The sequence below is a fragment of the Brassica napus genome, chromosome A6 (assembly GCF_020379485.1).
Source record: "Brassica napus cultivar Da-Ae chromosome A6, Da-Ae, whole genome shotgun sequence".
NCBI classification, from domain to species: domain Eukaryota; kingdom Viridiplantae; phylum Streptophyta; class Magnoliopsida; order Brassicales; family Brassicaceae; genus Brassica; species Brassica napus.
The window spans coordinates 16,828,343-16,851,110 of NC_063439.1; the positions used below are offsets into that span (position 1 = coordinate 16,828,343).

Below are 22,768 nucleotides of genomic sequence, written 5' to 3' on the forward strand. Positions count from 1 at the left end.
TTGTAATAAGGTCTTTGTCCAAGTGCTTTATTTATTGATAAGACGAATTTAGTAGAGACTTTTGTTTTGTAGACAAATGATCAGAATCAACACAACTCGGATAGCTTCCGTTCAAGAGATGTTCCAGTTTTTAATCCGTCGTATTTGTTGTGGTGTATAAGTGTGAGGCCTTGTATACATCAGCATAGTAGTAAATAACAACAGCTGTATCAAGCGCACGCTGAAGCAAACAAACATACGTGATATAAATTAAAGCCACTCGAGTGACCACAACATACAGAGGTTATTTTGGAGTCTAGTCAGGATATGATTTAGAAACTCAGCTCACCCTTTCTCTCTCTGCCAATATAATTAGTAAGTGACGCATAAATAAGTATCAGAAAATAGCGGAGCCTTTATGCATCGGTTACTTCCAAACCATCGATCAGCATAATTGAATATATCCTTGAGAATAAATGAGGAAACGACATGGTAATGAACTGGATAAAAAGACTACAAGTTCACGTAATGTTGTAGATGTCAAAAGTAAAGTAACTTACAGATGGCAAGTCTCCTTCCAAAGTTTACCTCGTGAAGAAGATAACACAAAAGAAAATGAAGACAAGAAAGAAATTTAAAAGTCAACATCTCTCTAAATTAATTTTAACACTGTAGGATACACAGGGAATTAAATGAAAGACAAGAGAAGAGAGACAATAAGAGAGGGAAGACCCACACACCTTGCAGTTTCATGGAGCATTCATATATATACACATGGATGTAACGCTTCCGCAGCACAAAGATGACCAATCTCCTCATTCTTGAAACCCATGTCAAGAATCACAAAGTAAAGAGTAAACATGAAAAATTCAAAAAGTTTAGATCTCTCAGTTACGCTTTGAAGGAAATGTAGGCATGAACTCCTTGGATTTCTGGAGAGGTACTTCATTGAACCAGGCGTGGTTAAGAGCCTCGTCAACTGTTAGTCGCTTCTCAGGGTCAACATTCAATAATCTGTTCAACAAATCAAATCCCAATTCTGAAAGAACTGGACCTCCGGTAAAAGATGCAGCAGGAAATTTCTTACGCAGTAAATTGTATGGCTGCTTACGAAACTTGGCTTTGGAACCTGGCAGCGAAGTGAATCCAGGCCAAGTCGTCTCACTCGGTGTTCCAAGAACCGCAAATATCTGTTGAAGCTGGTCAATGTCATTCTGACTTTTCCCTCGGAAAAGAGGTTTTAGAGACAGCAACTCACCCATAATGCAACCGATGGACCACATATCAACTGCGGTTGAATACTCCTTTGTTCCTAGAAGAAGCTCCGGGGACCTGTACCACTGTGTGACAACCAACTGCGTGTAGGGCTTGATAGGACTCCCATATTGCCTAGCCATTCCAAAATCGCATATTTTCAGCTCCCCACTGTTGTTCAGTAGAAGATTAGATGGCTTCAGATCCCTGTGGATGATCCAGTTGCTATGTAGGTACTTCAAACCCTCCAACAGCTGAATCATCAAGCATTTGACCTCACTGGTGCTAAAAGGCTGTTTCATCCTGTCCATAACGCCCCTCAAGTCATGTTCCAAGTGTTCCATGACCATGAAAACACTGTCACCGTTTCCCACCACGACTTCCTTGACGTTCACAATCGACGGGTGATTGCAAGACAAAAGAATGTTGATCTCCCTCAAAGATGTCAACGGGAATCCATATTCGTCTTCCATGTTCATCTTGATCATTTTAAGTGCCACAATCTCCTCTGTCTTTCTGTCCTTGGCTTTGTAGACAACACCATAAGTTCCTTCGTTAATCTTGCTTAGCTTCTGGTATTCGTTAACATCTCTACTACCAGATAGCATGCTCAAGCCTCCCTCTGCTTCATCAACTTCCGAGTCGTTCAAATCAGAAGCACAACATTCTTCTTCACCAACATCCATGTTAATCTCATGCTCTGAATTTTCATGAGAGCTGAGGGGTTCTAAGCTGCGAGACTCAGAAGAATTGGACCGACGTTCATCAGACGAATCCACTTGAAATTCACCGCTCTCAGGAGTAAGACTGCTCCTATTCCATCTGCTATTCCTGACAACATGAACTGCCTCATCCTTTGGAGATTCCAAACACCACTTAGACGTAGCAATATTGGGTGCCTGAACCACCTGCTCGTCCTCCAACTGGCCCTCCTCAAGATCATCAAAAGGATGTTTAACAGACGTCACTGACACTGCAGAAACATACTCTGTTGACTTCACAACACCCTCAGATGAAATCTTACCCACATCAACAATGGTCTTCTCACCAAGTGGAGGTGGAAAGACTTGATCTTTTCTCTCCCCTGAAACTGGAGAACACTTCCTCCTCTTCTGACCAACATCTCCCTCTCGGGCTTCTCCTCTTTGATACAAATCACGTCGCCCATCTTTCAACCAGCGATCAGAATCACTGGGTCGTTTGGTTTGACGCCTCTCACCGTCCCTACCACCCTGACGAGGATACAAATCACGAACACGATCAACGACGACAGAGCTTTTCGAGATTTCAACTCCCCCTGCCGCCATCGTATCAATAACCAATCGAAAAATATCACGATACAATTAAAAAAATCCCAAATCACCAACAATCGCCACAAAGGATTCGACGGTAATCAAAATCAGATCAATCAAACAAGATAGAATCTCGATGAAAACAAACCGGATCTGGGAAACCCTAAAAGTCAACTCCGGGAACAGATAACGTCTCCTTCTTCTCCGCCGATTCTCGTAGACGATAGACGGCGAATTGGGAATCGAGAAGGTTTTGAATCAAGGAGCCAAAGAGATCGATCGCGGCGCAGATCTGGAATCTTATGAAACCTCTCGATGAGAAAGCAAAGACGCGTTTCTTTTACGGCCCTCGTTGATTGTCTTATCTTTTTATACACGAGAGACGCGATTTTTCTTTTCCTAATCCAAATCAACGGTGTAGATTTTGCCTTCTAGTGTTGATCCAACGATTAAGGTTTAGAAGCGCTCAACTTGATTTCAATATTCCTTTCTCCCATGTGCGTATTAACAAACAAATCTTCATAAGATTAACTTCCCTAATATTAACTACCGACACATCAGTTAAAAAAGGTTGTTTTTAGATCTTTTTCTTATTTAAAAATAATGGTTTGCTAAAGATTAAAGTATTTCATTAAATATAAACCTATACTAATAAAATAGAAGTCATGACTTCTTTTATGTACGATATTTTAAATGGACTATCCCTAAAAAGTTGATTATATTTTTTTTGTATTTTTATGATAAAATCCTAACAATTTATTTAATTCTCTTTTTATTCCATCAAAATATTATTAGATATGCATAATTTCGAAAATATAAAATTCTATCAATATATAATTATATTTGCATATAACCATTTATAATCTACTTAATAATAATAACATTTAATTATCTAGAGTATATAATTGTATAAGATCTAATTAATAATAATAATAATAATAATAATAATAATAACACTTATTATGAAAATACAATATTATTAGAATTTTACCTTGCAAATAATAAAATCGAATCAAATATTAAAAATCCTAGGGAAATTGCCACAAATAGCACATTCACAGTACCACTTTTCATGTTTACATAACCACTTTTACACTCACTTTTAATGAAGGGTAAAAGACACTTATATCCTTAGAGTTAATTAATCTAGACTTATGGTTTAGAGTTGAGAGGTGGGGTATAATTTTTTGGAATGTGAAATTTAGGATTCTAATAAATATATAAATAAATACTTAAAAAATATAATTTTTTAAAAAAAAAATAGTTTCAAACATAACTTTTGATTTTCAAAAAAATATTTGAAAAAAAATTCAAAAAATAATTATAAAAAATCCGAAAACATAAAAGTAATTTTTTTAAAATTTTAAATTTTAAATTTTAAATTTTAAATTTTCAATTTTTATTTATTTTTAATTTTTTAAACAATGATTTATTATATATATAAATAACAAGGATATAAGAGTCTTTTGCCACATAATGAAGAAGATATTTTTGAAAATATCCTTGTAGTGGTGGTAAAAATGAAAAGTGGTAGCATGAAAGTGGCAAACATGTAATTTCTCCAAAAAAAGAATTATAAAAAAATCTGAAAACATAAAAGTAAATTTTTTTAATTTTTAATTTTTTAATTTTTATTTTTTTATCTATTTTTAATTATTTAAATAATGATTTTTTATATATATAAATAACAAGGATATAAGAGTCTTTTGCCACTTAATGAATAAGATATTTTTGAAAATATCCTTGTAGTGGTGGTAAAAATGAAAAGTGGTAGCATGAAAATGGTAAACATGTAATTTCCCCAAAATCCTAACACTATTGTATTTGCATCATTATTATTAATTATACTATGCATATATCAATATTTATATAGGTATTGTGTTAACAAATATGTATTGATAAATATATAATTAAAATACAATACTATAGATTCAACCATATATTGTTTTTCTAATAAATATATTTATATATATATATATATATATATACTATAGTGATGATCTTTCCATGCATGATTTTTTTTTTAATTTGGACCATTCTTTAAGAATTAATTATAATATTTTATCATTTTATTTGAATATAAATCAGTATTTTTTTAAGAAAGTTCAATATATTTAATGATAATAACAATTTAAACTGATTAATTTTCAAAAATACAATTTGCAAATATTTTGTTAGAAAGATTCATATCTATTTCAAATTAAAAGAAGATATTTACTCAACTTAGTGTATTTCTCAAATATGATATTTACTATAAAATTATTTTGAAATACAATGTATTATCGCTACTTTTTATAAAAAAATTATGTTTTTTTTAATAGTATCTCAAAAAAATTGGGGAAATTACATGTTTACCATTTTCAAGGTACTACTTTTCATTTTTACTACCACGAAGGAGACATTTTTAAAAATACATTTTTCATTAAATGGCAAAAGACTCTTATGCCCTTGTTATTTATATATATATAAATTATTATTTATTTAAATAAAAAAATAATAAAAAAAATAATAAAAAAAATAAAAAAAAGTAAATTTTTTTTTTATGTTTTTGAATTATACTTTTTCAAATTCAAACTTTTTTATTAAAAGAAAAATTTCGATTTTTTATTTTATATTTTTTTTCAAATTTCTTTTTGAAAAACGAAAATTATGTTTGAAACAATTTTTTATAGTTTTTATATATTTTTTAAGTATTTATTAATATATTTATTAGAATCCTAAATTTCACATTCCAAAAACACTACCCCACCCCTCAACTCTAAACCCTAAGTCTAGATTAGTTAACCCTAAGGATATAATTGTCTTTTACCCTTATCCCATCCCTCAACTCTAAACCCCCTAAGTCTAGATTAGTTAACCCTAAAGGTATAATTTTCTTTTACCCTTTATTAAAAGTGAGGGTAAAAGTGGTTAGTGTAAACATGAAAAGTGGTACTATGAAAGTGCTATTTATGGCAATTTCCCAAAAAAATTCTTCTCTACTATATAGTCCAATTTAATTTGTTTCCATATAGATTTTAAATTTAAAAAAAAAACATATGTAAAGTAGTATTGTTACATAATAATTTTTTCAAAATACGTTTTTTACAAAAATACAAAATTATAATAATAATATTAAGCCACGTAAACATAGTTATTATAAAATTACATAATATATAACGCTAAATTACATTAAATTATTTGTAAATTTTGTTATACTCCTTCTGTATACAAATATATGATGTTTAAGCTTTTTTTCTTTGTATACGAATGTATGATGTTCAATTTTTATTTAATGCAGTTTTCTTTAAAATTAAAATATTAATCAAAATGTAAAAATGTAAGTGGTTGAGCTTTATTGAAAATCAAATAAAACTTTAAAACTAAAAGAAAAACAAAAACAAAAAAAGTAAAAGATAAAAGTAAATATTTAATACGTGTGAACAACCTTAAACATCATATATTTGTATCAAGAGAGAGTATAAACTAAAATATTTAAAATATTTAAGTATAGAAATAAAAAACCAGAACGGTTGTATGTAGGGCTGGGCATAAAATCCGAAACTCGAAATCCGAACCGAATCCAAACCGAAACACCCGATCCGTACCCGATCTGAAATGTAAAAAATACCTCAATGGATCTTATAGGGTGTTATAAAACATATCTGAACCCGAAGTGTTATTAACCGAACCCGAACGGATAACCCGAAAACCCGAAAAAGTATCCGAAGAAACCGATCCGAATATCCAAATTAATATATAATATAAATATTTGAAACATAAATATGTACTTCAAATATTCAATTTCATATTTATTTGGATATGATATCTAACAATAAGTATTGAAAATTTAAATAAACACTTTAAATACTCAATTATATACAAAGAAAGATATATTTCTTATGTTTTACTTTTAAATTTTAGATTTTACTTTGGATATACCCGAACCGATCCGATATAACCCGAATCCGAATGATATATGGTTACTTCGGACATATCCGAACCGATCCGAAACCGAAGTGTTATATCCGAATCCGATCCGTACTTGTAAATTTACTAGAATGGGACCTAGGAGGTGTTACAAAATGGAATCAAAATCTAAAAAACCTGATCCGAACCTGAACGGGTACCCGAACGCTCATGCCTAGTTGTATAGGTCAAAATCTAGTATAAATTAAGAAGTAAAATTATGAGGATTATATTTTTATTGAAAACAAATAAGTATTAAACTGAATAAATAAATATATATTTATTTATAAATATGTTCGCCTCACTCTTGATTTGCCACGTCATAAAGTGAATTCCTGACAAGCCGACACGTGTCCGGGTTGGATGATACTCACCGTTTCCCTTAGTTACAATTATTAATGAATTTTTCTCTTTTTGTTAATAAATATTTCGGATCAGTGTTTTGGGCTTAACATAATTGGGTTTCTGAGCTGTAGGGTAACACATGAGTGAATCCTACATGAGACGGCTTCTTCTCCAAAAATAATGTCGACGAACGAAAGACAGATCTGCTGTGTTTTAACAACTTCAGTTCAAACCTACAGCCAATAAAAATTTGCTGCACCGGCCACACTGAATTCCGATCAAGGTCAGTTGGAATGCGTCGTATTTGGCTGTTCGATTCCACTTCTTCTACCCTTGGTTGAATTTTGGAACTGTAAAGATATCCACGGAGTGGTTCGCCCTATTCAGATATTCACGACGTTTATACACTCTTCGAATAGGAATTCATTTTCTCATTGACTATCACATTAAATCATTCAATGAACCCCCTCATTAAAATATTTTAACTCAAATATAACTAATCTTAACATAAATAATCCTTCGACACCCTAAAATTCTCAAAACCCATAAACATTATTATATACTTCTCTTAACAAAATTTTACAAAACATACATACAAAGGGAATATACAATTACATCACAAAAAATTCATGAATTACTTGACTTCAAGTTTTGTGTCATATTCGCAAAAAAAGTTTTTTTAAATAAATTAGTTTAATTAAGAATATCATAAAACAAAACATTTGAATTAAAATAAATATTAAAAATGTAATGTTATTTATCAGAGAATAGTGAAATTTACTGTCATTATAATTCAAAACAAAAAAAAATAATTATAATGATCTCATAAGTCTTTCATTATTTTTTCGTTTATAATATTTTTTAATCTATCATAATTTTAAATTACTTCATAAATTATTATAAAATCATTTTTATTATAACTTCCCGTCCGTAGGGTGGGCCGGTCCTAGTAAAATATAAATAAAAGTATATATTTACTTCTTTTTTTGAACAAGTATATATTTACTTATTTATTTTGTGTCAGGAAACTTAAAAAATATGTATATATATTTTTAACAACACTAAACGATCTATATTTGGCTCGGTTTAGTCTAGGGCTTTAATTTTGTTGTGCTCAATAAATATTTGGTTAATTAATTGGCTGACCAAACCATTGATAAAATTTCGAGTGAAAAGCAAAATTATCCGACCTGCCGGAATCGAACCAGCGACCTAAAGATTTGCTGTCACAGACTACAGTCTTCCGCTCTACCAACTGAGCTAAGGTCGGTTGTTGTTAGTCAATTACTTTTATATATATATTAACAAAAGTAAACTATAGCTATTTTTGTAAATTTCTGTAGAGCAGTGTATTACGATGGGAGAATTTTGAGGTTCTCTTGTATTAAAATGATCAACAGATTGTTTTGGTGAAGACTTAACAGAGTGTTTCAAATTTAGTTGCATCATTTCTTGATTTAATCTGACAGTTTCCCACCAAGGAATATTGCATTGCATTGTAAGACTTTTTTTAGCACTACTTTTTTCTTGTTTGATCTCAAGGCAAGGAAAACTTGCGGCCACATAGTATTTGATGTCTTTTTGGAGGCAGAAAACAGTATTTAATAGAATATATGAATCGTCAACATTAAACAAGACTGCTAAAACGAATTCATAAAGCATCTCAAGCTGCTCTATCAAGCTGTCATGTATTTCTCACATCACATGGCTAATAGTCATAAGACATCCACGGAACATACCCTTTCGGTCTCCGCTCTGATCCACAAATATAGGTTCTGAAGTTTTCAGCACTGGGAAAAGTTATCTATTGAAAAAAAGGAAAGGAAACACAAAGAAAAACATAGTTTAACCAGACTTTTAGAGAACACCATACCAACTGCTAAAGTAGTTATATGCAAAAGATCGTTACATTCAAATTTGAGTTGGCTTTTGTATTGGTTATGATCAATCCAATTTTGTTTGGTTATGTCTTTAACCGACCGCTAGTTTCTAGTTTATAATATATAAATCCACTCATTTTGCATTTTTCTAAATTATTCTATTAAAATGTAGTCAAGAATGTCACTTGATTTCTCTTCTCTTGATCTTCACCTTGAGTCCCCCAGCCATATGAGCCGTCAAGAGAGGAACAAAAACTGGTTTGTGCTTACTAACGGGTATAATCTCAAACCGACTCAAAACAGAACCAACAACAAATTTCATCTGCATAAACGCCATCTCCTTCCCTATACAAACCCTCGGTCCTGCCTGAAAAACCGGAAACTTGAAAGGACTAACGGGTTTTAAAACCGGTTCTGTAATCCCCGGTTCAGAATCAAACCATCGGCTGGGTTTAAACTCCTCACATTAAATCACATTAAATCATTCAATGAACCCCCTCATTAAAATATTTTAACTCAAATATAACTAATCTTAACATAAATAATCCTTCGACACCCTAAAATTCTCAAAACCCATAAACATTATTATATACTTCTCTTAACAAAATTTTACAAAACATACATACAAAGGGAATATACAATTACATCACAAAAAATTCATGAATTACTTGACTTCAAGTTTTGTGTCATATTCGCAAAAAAAGTTTTTTTAAATAAATTAGTTTAATTAAGAATATCATAAAACAAAACATTTGAATTAAAATAAATATTAAAAATGTAATGTTATTTATCAGAGAATAGTGAAATTTACTGTCATTATAATTCAAAACAAAAAAAATAATTATAATGATCTCATAAGTCTTTCATTATTTTTTCGTTTATAATATTTTTTAATCTATCATAATTTTAAATTACTTCATAAATTATTATAAAATCATTTTTATTATAACTTCCCGTCCGTAGGGTGGGCCGGTCCTAGTAAAATATAAATAAAAGTATATATTTACTTCTTTTTTTGAACAAGTATATATTTACTTATTTATTTTGTGTCAGGAAACTTAAAAAATATGTATATATATTTTTAACAACACTAAACGATCTATATTTGGCTCGGTTTAGTCTAGGGCTTTAATTTTGTTGTGCTCAATAAATATTTGGTTAATTAATTGGCTGACCAAACCATTGATAAAATTTCGAGTGAAAAGCAAAATTATCCGACCTGCCGGAATCGAACCAGCGACCTAAAGATTTGCTGTCACAGACTACAGTCTTCCGCTCTACCAACTGAGCTAAGGTCGGTTGTTGTTAGTCAATTACTTTTATATATATATTAACAAAAGTAAACTATAGCTATTTTTGTAAATTTCTGTAGAGCAGTGTATTACGATGGGAGAATTTTGAGGTTCTCTTGTATTAAAATGATCAACAGATTGTTTTGGTGAAGACTTAACAGAGTGTTTCAAATTTAGTTGCATCATTTCTTGATTTAATCTGACAGTTTCCCACCAAGGAATATTGCATTGCATTGTAAGACTTTTTTTAGCACTACTTTTTTCTTGTTTGATCTCAAGGCAAGGAAAACTTGCGGCCACATAGTATTTGATGTCTTTTTGGAGGCAGAAAACAGTATTTAATAGAATATATGAATCGTCAACATTAAACAAGACTGCTAAAACGAATTCATAAAGCATCTCAAGCTGCTCTATCAAGCTGTCATGTATTTCTCACATCACATGGCTAATAGTCATAAGACATCCACGGAACATACCCTTTCGGTCTCCGCTCTGATCCACAAATATAGGTTCTGAAGTTTTCAGCACTGGGAAAAGTTATCTATTGAAAAAAAGGAAAGGAAACACAAAGAAAAACATAGTTTAACCAGACTTTTAGAGAACACCATACCAACTGCTAAAGTAGTTATATGCAAAAGATCGTTACATTCAAATTTGAGTTGGCTTTTGTATTGGTTATGATCAATCCAATTTTGTTTGGTTATGTCTTTAACCGACCGCTAGTTTCTAGTTTATAATATATAAATCCACTCATTTTGCATTTTTCTAAATTATTCTATTAAAATGTAGTCAAGAATGTCACTTGATTTCTCTTCTCTTGATCTTCACCTTGAGTCCCCCAGCCATATGAGCCGTCAAGAGAGGAACAAAAACTGGTTTGTGCTTACTAACGGGTATAATCTCAAACCGACTCAAAACAGAACCAACAACAAATTTCATCTGCATAAACGCCATCTCCTTCCCTATACAAACCCTCGGTCCTGCCTGAAAAACCGGAAACTTGAAAGGACTAACGGGTTTTAAAACCGGTTCTGTAATCCCCGGTTCAGAATCAAACCATCGGCTGGGTTTAAACTCCTCACAGTCCTTCCCCCACAAATTCTCCATCCTCCCCATTCCGTACGGGAAATAAGTCACTTTATCTCCTTTCTTTACACGAGTCCCGTCGGGTAAAACGTCGTCGTTCGCAGCATGCTTAGAGTCCCACGACACAGGTGGATAAAGCCTCATGGCTTCACATAAACAAGCCTTCATGTAGCTCATCTCTTTTAGTTCCTCAAACCCTAGCCCTAAACTCATCAACGGCTCCACTTCCTGTAATAGCTTCTTTTCCACGTCATCGTTTTCAGATAACAACCAAAACAGCCACGTCATCGCCGCTGACGTAGTGTCCCTTCCCGCCATGATGAAACTAATAACCATGTCCCTCACCGCTTCGCTGTCGTGTCCGGACGCTAGAAACCTCGACAGAAGATCTTGTTTGGCTTCTTGTCCGGTCCCAATCTCGAGACTCTTCCTTTTAGCTCTGACAATCTCGGAAACCAACTCGTGTACTGTCCTGATCGCTTCTCTCAACCTCCTCTCGCTTCCCACGTTCAACACACGCTTCGCCTTCCAAACAGCGTAAAGAGGCTCCGTGGCACGGCGAGCACTAATCTCAGCCGCGGTATCAAACGCCTCCGCAAGTGGGTTAACGGGTCGGGTCAAATCCAAACAATCCGGGTCCCAACCCAACGAGACTTTACAAACAACATCGAAAGCAAAACGTTTGAAAACATCTTGCAAGTCAACGGTCGTACCGACATCAGCTGCTGTCGAAAGAACAGGTACAATACGTGTTTCAACTTCTTCTCTAAGAACCTCGAAAGCGAAACTCCTTAGCGAACGAGTCGAGAACTCATGGCTAGCGAGTTTACGTTGCGAGCTCCATGAGTGACCGTCTACGTTGAATATTCCTTGTCCGAGGAGATCACCGAGGAGGTCAGTAAAAGGTCTACCTTTCGGGAAGTTGAAAAAGTTTGTTTTGAGAATATATTCAACGTTTTCTGGGTTTGTTGTGACGATGGTACGACGGTTTCCGAGGAGAGGAATTGTGATGGTTTGCGACGGTGAGAGACGGAGGAGTTTGGTGTACCATTGGAGAAGACGGTGACGGTTTTTGTTGAAAGAGAGTATGGAACCAATGAGTGGATACGACGGCGGTCCATTTACATTTGTTTCTTGAGTTTTCTTAGTTGAAGACGATGAAAAGATTGAGATGATGATTATAAGAAACGCTATAACAAAGAAGCTCATGAGAAAGGACATTCTTTTTTTTTTGTTTCTTGTTTATTTTTCGTTGTGGGCTTGAGAGGATTTGTGAATGTGATTTCAATATGTATGTAGTGCGTCTTATAGGAGGGAGAAGGTAAGCGGGTTTGACCCCAATTGCCAAAAAAGGATATCGTGGTAATTATTATAGTTTGATCCACATTTCACATGACAGGACATTGTGTGGATAGGTAGATGCTATCTTTTTATTATAACTTATTCTTGGGTTCACCCTCTATGTGAATCTATAGCTTCACCAACCAATAGAACTGTGTCATTTTAAATTCATTATATTTTAAAAAAGACTTATTCGTAGGAGTCATTCTTGGGTTCACCCCCTAGAGTGAACCTCTAGGTTCACCAACCAATAGGATTTCATTATTTCAAATTCGATATCTTTTAAAAAAGGAAACAAAATATTTTCAAATTATATTATGTTTTTAAAATAAAAAAGTAAAAAAAGATAATAGTTACAGAAAAAAGAATTAAAAAAAAATATTTTTAATGTTGTCAACAAAACACTAAACCCTAAATCCTAATCCCTAAACCCTAAATCCTAAACTCTAAACCCCTGGGTAAACCCTAAACCCTTGGGTAAATCCTAAACCCTTGGGTAAACCCTAAACCCTTGGATAAATCCTAAAATTTCAATAAAAAACGACTAAAACCCTAAACCTTAAACGCTTGAATGTTTTAGTGTATAGTGATTTTGATTTTGAGTTAAGGATTTATCTTAGAGTTTAGGATTTATCCTAGAGTTTAGGGTTTAGGATTAAGGGTTTAGGGATTAGAATTTAAAGTTTAGGGTTTAATGTTATGCTGACGACGTAAAATATTTTTTTTTGCAATTATTATTTTTTTTTATCTTTTAATGTTAAAGACATAATATAATTTGACAATATTTTGTTTACTTTTTTAAAAGATATCGAATATAAAATAAGACAATCTTATTGGTTGGTGAACCTAGAGGTTCACCCTAGGGGGTGGACCCTAGGGTTTAGGGTTTACCCAAGAGTTTAGGGTTTATCCAAGGGTTTAGGGTTTAGGATTTAGGGTTTAGGGTTTAGGGATTAGGATTTAGGGTTTAGTGTTTTGTTGAGAATATTAAAAATATATATTTTTTAATTCTTTTTTCTGTAACTATTATCTTTTTTTACTTTTTTATTTTAAAAACATAATATAATTTGAGAATATTTTGTTTCCTTTTTAAAAGATATCGAATTTGAAATAATGAAATTCTATTGGTTGGTGATTTAGAGGTTCACCTTAGGGGGTGAATCCAAGAATGACTCTTTAAAAAAAAGTTATTCTTAGATTCACTCCCTAGGGTGAACAGGTTCACCAACCAATAAGATTTAGTTATTTCAAATCTGATATCTTTTAAAAAAGGAAATAAAATATTATCAAATTATATTACGTTTTTAAAATTAAAAAAAAATATTAAAAAATAAAAATAATAATAGTTGCAAAAAAATGTTTTCAAAAAAATAAACAAAACACTAAACTCAAAATCTAAACTCTAAACCCTTAGGTAAACCCTAAACCTTTTGATAAATTTTAAAGATTTATTCTTGGGTTTCATTTTTTAAAATATACTGAATCTAAAATGACACAATCCTATTGGTTGGTGAACCTATAGATTCACCTAGGGGGTGAACCCAAGAATAAGTCTTTAAAATTTATCAAAAAGTTTTGGGTTTACCTAAGGGTTTGGGGTTTAGATTTAGAGTTTAGTGTTTTGTTTATCGTATTAATTTTTTTTTTGAAAACATTTTTTTTTTGCAACTATTATTATTTTTATTTATTTATATTTTTTTTTAATTTTAAAAACGTAATATAATTTGAGAATATTTTATTTCCTTTTTTAAAAGTTATCAGATTTGAAATAACTAAATCTTATTAGTTGGTGAAAACCTATAAGTTCACCCTATGGAGTGAATCCAAGAATAACTCTTTTATTATTAGTTGTGTTTTATTTTTCTGTCTTTTTGGAATGTTTTTAACGAAAGGATGTGAATATTTAATCAACGTAGGTATATGCTACTTTTAAGAATAAAATTGTATTGAGTTTCTAAGAGCACTTATGTGTCCATTGATGAAATATTCATCTAATTTCGCACATATATAACAATATTAGTTCAATGTAATTTAAGTTGAAAATTTAGCTAAAATTTTCTATTTACTAATGAAATATCTGTTAAATATATTTTAATATATTATCCATTTATTTTTTAAAAAACTCTATTTCTAGTGTAATTTATATAGAAAAAAAAATTACAACAAAATTTGATCTTTTTTTTTGGTCAAAATTTTTTGATCTTAATTACAAGATGCCTCAACTCAATAATGTTTTATAAAATATTAAATTATATCTTAAATATATATAAGATAATTGTAATAGTATTTGTTAAGATAAATAATAATATATATGTATCTAAGGAAACATAATAATTATACATAATTTAAATAAAATATCACTATATAATTTTTTTAATTTTCAAATCTTTTTTTCCGATGTCTGATATTTTGCTATTAATCTAATACTCCCTCCGTTTTTTATTATAAGTCGTTTTAGAGAAACTATTTTGTTTCAAATTATATGTCGTTTTCGGTTTTCTATGTAAAATTTATTAATAATTAATGTTGTATGACCAATGGTAATATATCTTATATTTTTCTATTGGTTGAATTGTGGTTAGGTAAATAATTAATGATGTTTTTGTTTAGAAAATTAAAAAATTAATGGTTTTCTTAATCTACGTGCATAGCTGTAAAACGACTTATATTAAAAAACGGAGGGAGTAGTACTAATTAAAAAATTTCTTTAGTATTTTACTATATTATTATCTACTCTAATATTATCATTTAATAATAATGTAGATATGTTTGATTGTTTAATTAAAAACTCCATGATAAAATTAAACTTGTGAGGTAATTTTGTAAACTAATTAAGACAGCTGGATAACACTGCAAAATACAACTTTACTGTCAACCACATTGTAAAATACATCCATTATACACGTTTTCTAGAAATAGCTTCCTCTCTCTATATTTTAAGATAGTGTATCACAGGGCCGTCTAATAGCACGCGCAAGTGGAGCGGTCGAACAGGGTCCGAAATATAAAAATAAAAAATTTAAAGATTTTTTAAAATATATAGATAAATTATGGTAAAAAACTTTAAAATTTTAGATATAATGCTAAATTTAGAACTTAATTAAAAAATTTCAGACAAAGTTATTAAATTTTAAAATTACGTGATAAAATATACAATTAATATTTTTTTTGAACGGGGCCTAAAATTAATTTGAGACTGCCCAGGTGTATCACATTGTTTCTCTACTGCACGAAACCGAAATCTGATTTATTTACTATTAAGGAGAGTCCAGTTGTCAAAAAAGAAGTGTCCATCCGAGTTACTTAAACTTGTCACCAAAAATGTGACGTGTTGTAAACTAATTGGAAAGCAAGTCAAAAGCTCATCACGTGGCATATTCGCCAACAAGTCACAAAACCACTATAGAAATAAACTGCGACGCCAAAAGGAAAAAATTGTCTATATAAAGTAACTATATTATAAAAAAATCACTATATTATACTGTACGTTGTTACTTATGAAGTTGGCAAATGCATATATTTTTAAAAAAGTTTAAGCAAAATTCAAGTAATATACGACATTTCCATATATCCAATAATGGCTAAAATATTATGGAACATCCAAACTTGTATAATAGTTCCAGTTTTACATAACGTGTTCCTATCATAACGTATTTAAAAACAACTGAATGCTCAGACTTTTGATCAAATGGTCGGGTTTTAAATAAACTCGAGCCGAAATGTAGGACGTAGACGTTGAAGAAGTTTTTGCACGAGCCTGATTGGAAGAATGACCAGATAAGTTCCCCCTGGTGCTTTTTCATTTTTTGCATGTTCTTATTTATTTTTTTTGATAAAAATGACCAGATACATTTTTGCATTTTCTTCTTTAGGCTTGGATTCATGGCTTATTTTTAATCAAATGTTTCCACAAATCACCCGTTGTTTTGTTATCGACATTATATTTTTCTTTATGGATGAGAAAATATGTCTACTATAAGACCTTGTTATAATGTATGGTTTAAATCGGCCTGATTATTCATTTTTGAATATATTGAGTTGCATGATCAGTTTCTCCGATTGAAACTACAATTATTGTCTGCACTAAAAAAACTACAATTATTTTAGTCCTAATTAGGCTAAAGGTAAAAATAAATTTTAGTTATTATTATTTTATTCTTATGTTTGATTTATAAATATATTTTGTAAATTTTAAATTAATTTATATATGTTCTTTAAAAAAATTCTAAAATTTCAATTGATTTTGAGTTGCATAAACAAGCCAAATAGGTATAAATGAGTAGTCGTACGCTAATTAAAAAAAAAAACTCTCTCTAGGATGAACGAAGGAGACTCTCGACAAAAGACAATGCCGCCGTCATTCTCATCTCTCGATGCCGGTAGGGCCTCAGGCCGCCGGCGTCGGGTTCTCTGTACCGCCGTCTACTCGTTACCGTCACCTTTGGCGTTCATCGCCGTCTTCATCTCTCATGCTCTCGTCCCCTTCGCCTCCCACGTCGCAGTCTCTTCAGATCCAGTCGCCGCCGTCACCTCATCTAATCTTCCCCTGGTCGCCGCCTCCTCCCCTGTTCCTCTCATCATCACCGCTCACCCTATCACGGCGAGCAGGAGCGCCGGATCTACTCTTCTCGAAATCACTGGATCTGCACACTTCCTCGCACCACTTGGGTCCCCGTTTGGAGCACAGCCTGAGCATCCTTTGTTTCGCTTCTCTCTCTCACCAGTGCTAGCCATTAGATGTCATGTCTCCTTACCATCTCAAACTTTGGTCAAGAACCCTCAACGATGGTTTCAATCCCACAGATCTATTGGAGTGGATATTCAAATTGTAATGGGTTTGTGCCTCTGCTTAGGTTCTGTTGAGAGCAACGGTCTCGATACGGTAATATCGGAGTCCTAGTTCTCATCCTCACCTTAGCTTCCATCCCCCGTTGAGTATCGCCAAGAGCATCACGACCCTGACCCTAAGGTTATACTGGTTCTTTATTTCCAAATACAGGCAACTCAGGCCTCTTTTGCTTTCCGACTTATTCGAGATTCACATAGTCTCTTCGAAAAGCTTTCTTGGTGGTTCAAATTGCAGGCACCTAAGACTTAGATACCAAGGCTCCGTCCGACAACTCCCTCCGACCTTGTCAACCATTCTGTTCGATTCAGAGCCAAATCTACTAATGGAATCGGAGATGACAAAAGTTTCAACCGCCTCACCATCTCGCTTACCGATCTTTTTGCTACCCGGATCTCGTGAGATTCACCTAGTTTTCCGGAGCAACATAGACGGTTGTAGAGCTGTTCTCTTTCCTTTGACGGGGTTTGTAACCTCAATCTATTTTCACCCTCTTCCAACCCCTTTCACTAGGGTATTTCAACGTCTGTTCAGAGTATTCGAATGATATCAAGGATTCAAAGGAAGGTTATCTGCGGATTTATCTACTTCGAGCTAGTCTCTCCTTTTAACACTTCTATCTCATGTTGTATTGTTTTCCTGTTATTGTTGTTCATCTTACCGTCGAGCATGCCTCCGGCTGTAGTCGTCGAAACGCTTAAGATTTGAATTAATGAAATTTGTGTTACAAAAAAAAGAAGAGTAATGGTACCCCATATATTTTAAATGTGGCTTAGACATTGTCTTGTGTTTGTATGGCCAAGCAATAACAACTTAGTTACAGAAATAAATCAAATTATTTAACCTATTTTTATTCTTCTAATTCTTTGATTAATAATGAATTCATATTAAAATATTTAAAATTATTTATTTTAAAATCTGTTATATTATTTGAAGTTCATAAGAATATTAAAATATATATATTAATGAGTTTTCTGCAGCAACTTTTATAACTTTTATTAAGATAGATATTTAAAGTCAATTTTTGAAAGAAACACAAGAATATTATTAAAATAATTTATACATATGCATGAATATTTTTTATATTTTAAATACATAATATATATTATAATAAATAAATTAAATATTAAACTGATTATATTTTGTTAAAGATATTTGTATAATATATCTTATGGGAATTCACTTAAACATGACACACAAAACACAATAATAATATCACAAAATAAGATATTCTTTTTGTTATTAAAAAGGTCAAATAAAAAGTTTCTTTTATTGATAATAAAATTAACCATAGTAACTTTAGTTAATTAATTATACATATATATTAAATAGTTATAAGATTTAAAATAAAGACATAGAATACTGATCTTTTTTTTTGTGTAAACAATAATACTGAATTTTTTAAAAACATTTATAGAGATATTTGCTTGAAAGTTATCTCGTTGTTATACGTGGAAAGGCTTAAGAGAACTGATTTGGTTATCTGTGTCAGCAAAGTTCGCTTACATTTTCCGATACATATCCATTTAGAACTTCAGAGTTAAGCGTGCTTGATCTGGCGTAGTGGAAGGATGAGTGACATATCGGGAAGTGATTCGCGATATCGTGAGAGTGAGTCCAAAGCACGAGGAATAGTCATGTGGTGATTGCAAGGTTAGTAAACAAGACTTTCGGGCTTTGAAAAAATTAACGCACCGTCCGTCGCACAGAATGGGGCTCATGGCCGAGTGAGCGAACGGTCGAAAAGGCTTACTGAGAGGTGTCTTGAGACATGTTTTTGTGTGCAACGGAGCATTACCCTCTGTGAGTGGGTATGAATTGTATCATCACGATTTCTGGTATATGTGAGAAGGCTTAAGAGAATTGATTTGGTTATCTATGTTACCAAAGTGCGCTTACCTTTTACATATCCGTTTAGATCCCCAGAGTTAAGCGTTCTTGATCTGGAATAGTGGAAAGATGAGTGACATATCGGAAAGTGATTCACGATATCGTGCAAGTGAAACCAAAATATGAGGAAAGCTCATGTGGTGATTGCATGGTTAGTAAAGAAGACTTTCAGGCCTTAGAAAAATTAGCGCACAGCTCATCATACGGAATGGAGCCTATGGACCAAGTGAACGGGCGTGGAAGGTCTATCAGTCGTGGGTAGTCGGGGCGTTACACAATGTTACAATTTATTTAAGCTTAAAACCTCTTACTTTAGTTTGATAAGTCATAATGAGAAAGTTAAATGATATTTCAAAATTGTAAACCATGATTAAACGATGATATTTCGCAATTGTAAACCATGATGAGTGTTGGACCCAATTTCAGTCAACTATGTGATCGGGCCTAAATAACCTGGGCCGCGCAAAGAAGCCCAACTCTGGCTAGCAAGAGAAGATCGATCTGACGAGCCGAAGATCAAAGAGAAGTTGAGAATAATTCAAGACCAATCCACTATAAGAAGAGATCGATGGACACGAGGAAAGACACAGAGAAAACCCTTGCAAGATACAGCTCACCTCTTTTTCATGGACATTAGAACGTCGTTGAAAATATATCCGCTCTCTCCAAGGTATTCTTTGATTTAGAATTGATTTATCCTAGAAACCCCGAGTTTGGTATGGTTGGTTTTGCAGATACATGGTATTTTTCAGATCTTCATAGAGCTTGATCGCAAACCAAATGTTCTTACAATTGGCGAAACCTCGTTTATGTAGCATCCCAAAAAACAAACATTAATTTCAACTTCTTCAAAGAATGTCAGGAATGTGTATGACTTAGGTCAATGAGATTACATACAAGACACAAGCAGAATATCTATGAAGAAAGAGTCAACAAAAGTATTTGAAGATAACTCGGCTTGTATTGCTCAACTCGAAAAGGTTATATCAAGAGTGACAAGACAAAGCATATTCCCCAATATTTTTCTTATACATTCGAGAGCTTTAGAAAAATCAATAAGTGGACATCGAATATGTAGTTCATGCAACAATCCGACAAATTTGTTTATAAAGACAATTCACACTATAACTTTTCGAAACACGTCTACAATAACGAAATGCGTCATTTGCGTGACCTATGAATAAAAATTTCTGTTCATTATTCTCAGGGGGAAGATTACATCAGTGTACTATGTTTCCCTTGTCATGGTTTTTATCCCATGAGTTTTCTATGACTAGGTTTTTAACGAGCGAGTACGTAATAAAAGATGAATAAGCAAGGGGAGTGTTAAAGATGTGATTATTCATCACATATGATTGTGAATAAGGTGATAAGTTAAGATATATTTTATAAATATATATGTGAGAGAGAGACAAGTGATGAAGCTTAGAAGAGTAATTTTTTATTCATACTATATATCTGAATTACAACTGCACATCATCCCATCACCCTTATTTATAGTATGACTTAGTCAGTCGTACTCAGACATTTATGAGAAGATATATATATATATATATATATAATATGTCAAGTTGGTTAAGTTTGTCAAGAGGATAATCATTTAACACTCCCCCCCACCCCCCCCCCCCCCCTCCCCCCCCCCCTTAATTATTCATCTTGTATTATATATTTATCTTTAAAAACCTAGTCATGGTAAAATCCTACGGGATAAAAATCATGATGAGGAAAAAAAATACATTAAGATAATCTCCCTAAGAATAATAGAGCTTTTTTTTCATAGATCACATAAATGCTGCAATCTGATATCGAGAACTTGGAATGTTGTAGTGCGAAGAGCCTTTGTGAACAAGTTAGCCGTACATACTCAATGTCCACTTCTTGAATTTTTTGAGTTCTCATATGTACGAGAAAAATATTGGAGGGATGTGGTTTGTTGTAGTTTCTTATATATCCTTATTTGAGTTAAGAGACATAAGCCGAGTTATCTTCACATACTTTCGTCTGGTCTTTCTTGGTGACGATTTTACTGGCTTCTTGGATACGGTGACTCATTGACCTAAACCACACAAGTTCTCGATATGCTTCGTGAAGCATCAACGTTTATTTACGTGAGAACCATGAGATTTTGGTTCCACCAAAAACATGTCCAGGTTTTGATAGAAATTTACGAATATCCAAAAAATATCGTGCATGTCCAAAATTAACCATACCAAACTCGAGATTTATAGATTAAAATAATCCTAAATCAAAACATACCATGGAGAGAACATATATATTCTCGACTCCGCTCTAACACCATGAATAGGAGATAAGTTGTTTTTTGCAAATAAATTAGTCACAAAAATTATATTTAATCAAATATGACTTGTAAGATACATAAGCTCACATATTCTTTATTACCGTTAGCATCTCCAAAGTACTTATTTATACAATACTTTACTACGATCTTTTGTAACATCTATTTCAATAGAATTTTGAATTGTGAGGATATCTTAATCTTTTCATTTCAAAAAATCTTTCATCCCATAATGTTTTCTTATATATTGTTTGTTATAAATTTTCCAGAGTTTTTTAAAGTTCATGGGAACATAATTTCGCTAGCATTAATCTTTCAGGGATTATAAATAATTGAGATGCAATTCAAGTCTTTATGTCCTGCCAGACATACATGCATCTATTATGATTTTTCCACTAACCTTGTAACAAACCATTTTTCATACCGCAAGGTCATTTTCATTTCATTCTTTGGAGATATATTCACATTTTCGATGCTTGGACTTCTTGTCCAAAAATTTCTCGTTTCTCTTACGAGATTTAGATCGACTTGATTGCCCCATTTCACTTTTGACGAATCATTTTTTTCTACACTCATACATTGAGGTAGATTCGTGATCCTCGTTTATATTTATTGTCAACAATGTACTTTGTTTTTGGTTCTATTTTGTATCCTTAATGATATTGTTAATCGAAATGTTTTTTTTATCATCATCAATGATTTACTCATGCACCTGATTATAATATTTGCTCCTTTTCAAGGATTCTTTGTAACCAAAGAAGTCTATCACGCTTCTTACGTGCCATAGACTTATAAGCCATCCTTTAAAGACATATATTATTATTGGAGCATATTCAGCTGAAATATGAGATTTGATGATTTTATAAAAATGTATGGCAGTCATTTTGTAAATGATAATCCTATGAACTTCATGTTCATATTCATTTATATGAAGATTCATAACTTTTCATGATTATCCATTTCACATATCTCATTCACCAGCTGCTTATATGCTTCTAACAACTTTGCAAGCGTATATATAATTATTTTATATATTTTATCCTTTTGGATTGTATATGTCTTTATTACATGCACAATTGCATGTTTTATACTCAATAATGGAGATATTATTTCATCATACCTGAATTTAGTTTGTCAAGTTCATTTTCGAGTGCGAACATAATTTTCTGGATATTGCAATCATTGGGATTCTTTAATTCTCTCTTTCTCGAGATGATGGCAATTCTTGTCCATCTATCTCGTACTGAATCCCACTTTAGAGCCAATAACATATTTAGTTACCCATTTCGGATTATGAATTATGTTTCAAATCCCTTTGT

At 32.3% G+C, this 22,768-nt stretch overlaps 2 protein-coding genes and 2 non-coding genes across 5 annotated transcripts; all 4 read right to left on the reverse strand.

Moving 5' to 3' along the window:
• On the reverse strand, window positions 1-2,885 carry LOC106452606 (cyclin-dependent kinase G1). Of its 2 annotated transcripts, XM_048734876.1 has the most exons (3): window positions 540-2,885; window positions 329-444; window positions 1-220 (listed from the first exon to the last, which is right to left on the reverse strand). In XM_048734876.1, the coding sequence occupies exon 1, from the start codon at window positions 2,538-2,540 to the stop codon at window positions 867-869; it is 1,674 nt and encodes a 557-aa protein (XP_048590833.1). In that variant the 5' UTR covers window positions 2,541-2,885; the 3' UTR covers window positions 1-220; window positions 329-444; window positions 540-866. The 2 variants fall into 2 exon arrangements, with proteins under 2 accessions (XP_048590833.1, XP_013750217.2); XM_013894763.3 differs by lacking the exon at window positions 1-220 and having other exon boundaries at window positions 425-993; window positions 1,067-2,885.
• Window positions 2,886-8,002: 5,117 nt separating this feature from the next.
• Window positions 8,003-8,088, reverse strand: TRNAY-GUA. The gene is given in 2 exon segments: window positions 8,003-8,038; window positions 8,052-8,088. It is a non-coding gene; the product is annotated as a tRNA-Tyr (tRNA).
• Window positions 8,089-9,817: 1,729 nt separating this feature from the next.
• On the reverse strand, window positions 9,818-12,446 carry LOC111213368 (cytochrome P450 94B3). Its single transcript, XM_022715113.2, has one exon. The coding sequence runs from the start codon at window positions 12,295-12,297 to the stop codon at window positions 10,789-10,791; it is 1,509 nt and encodes a 502-aa protein (XP_022570834.2). The 5' UTR covers window positions 12,298-12,446; the 3' UTR covers window positions 9,818-10,788.
• On the reverse strand, window positions 9,912-9,997 carry TRNAY-GUA. The gene is given in 2 exon segments: window positions 9,912-9,947; window positions 9,961-9,997. It is a non-coding gene; the product is annotated as a tRNA-Tyr (tRNA).
• Window positions 12,447-22,768: the final 10,322 nt, after the last annotated feature.

Excerpts from the sequence above, each read along its gene's own strand:
- LOC111213368 (XM_022715113.2), bottom strand. The coding sequence starts at position 12,297 with ATGTCCTTTCTCATGAGCTTCTTTGTTATAGCGTTTCTTATAATCATC.
- LOC106452606 (XM_048734876.1), bottom strand. The coding sequence starts at position 2,540 with ATGGCGGCAGGGGGAGTTGAAATCTCGAAAAGCTCTGTCGTCGTTGAT.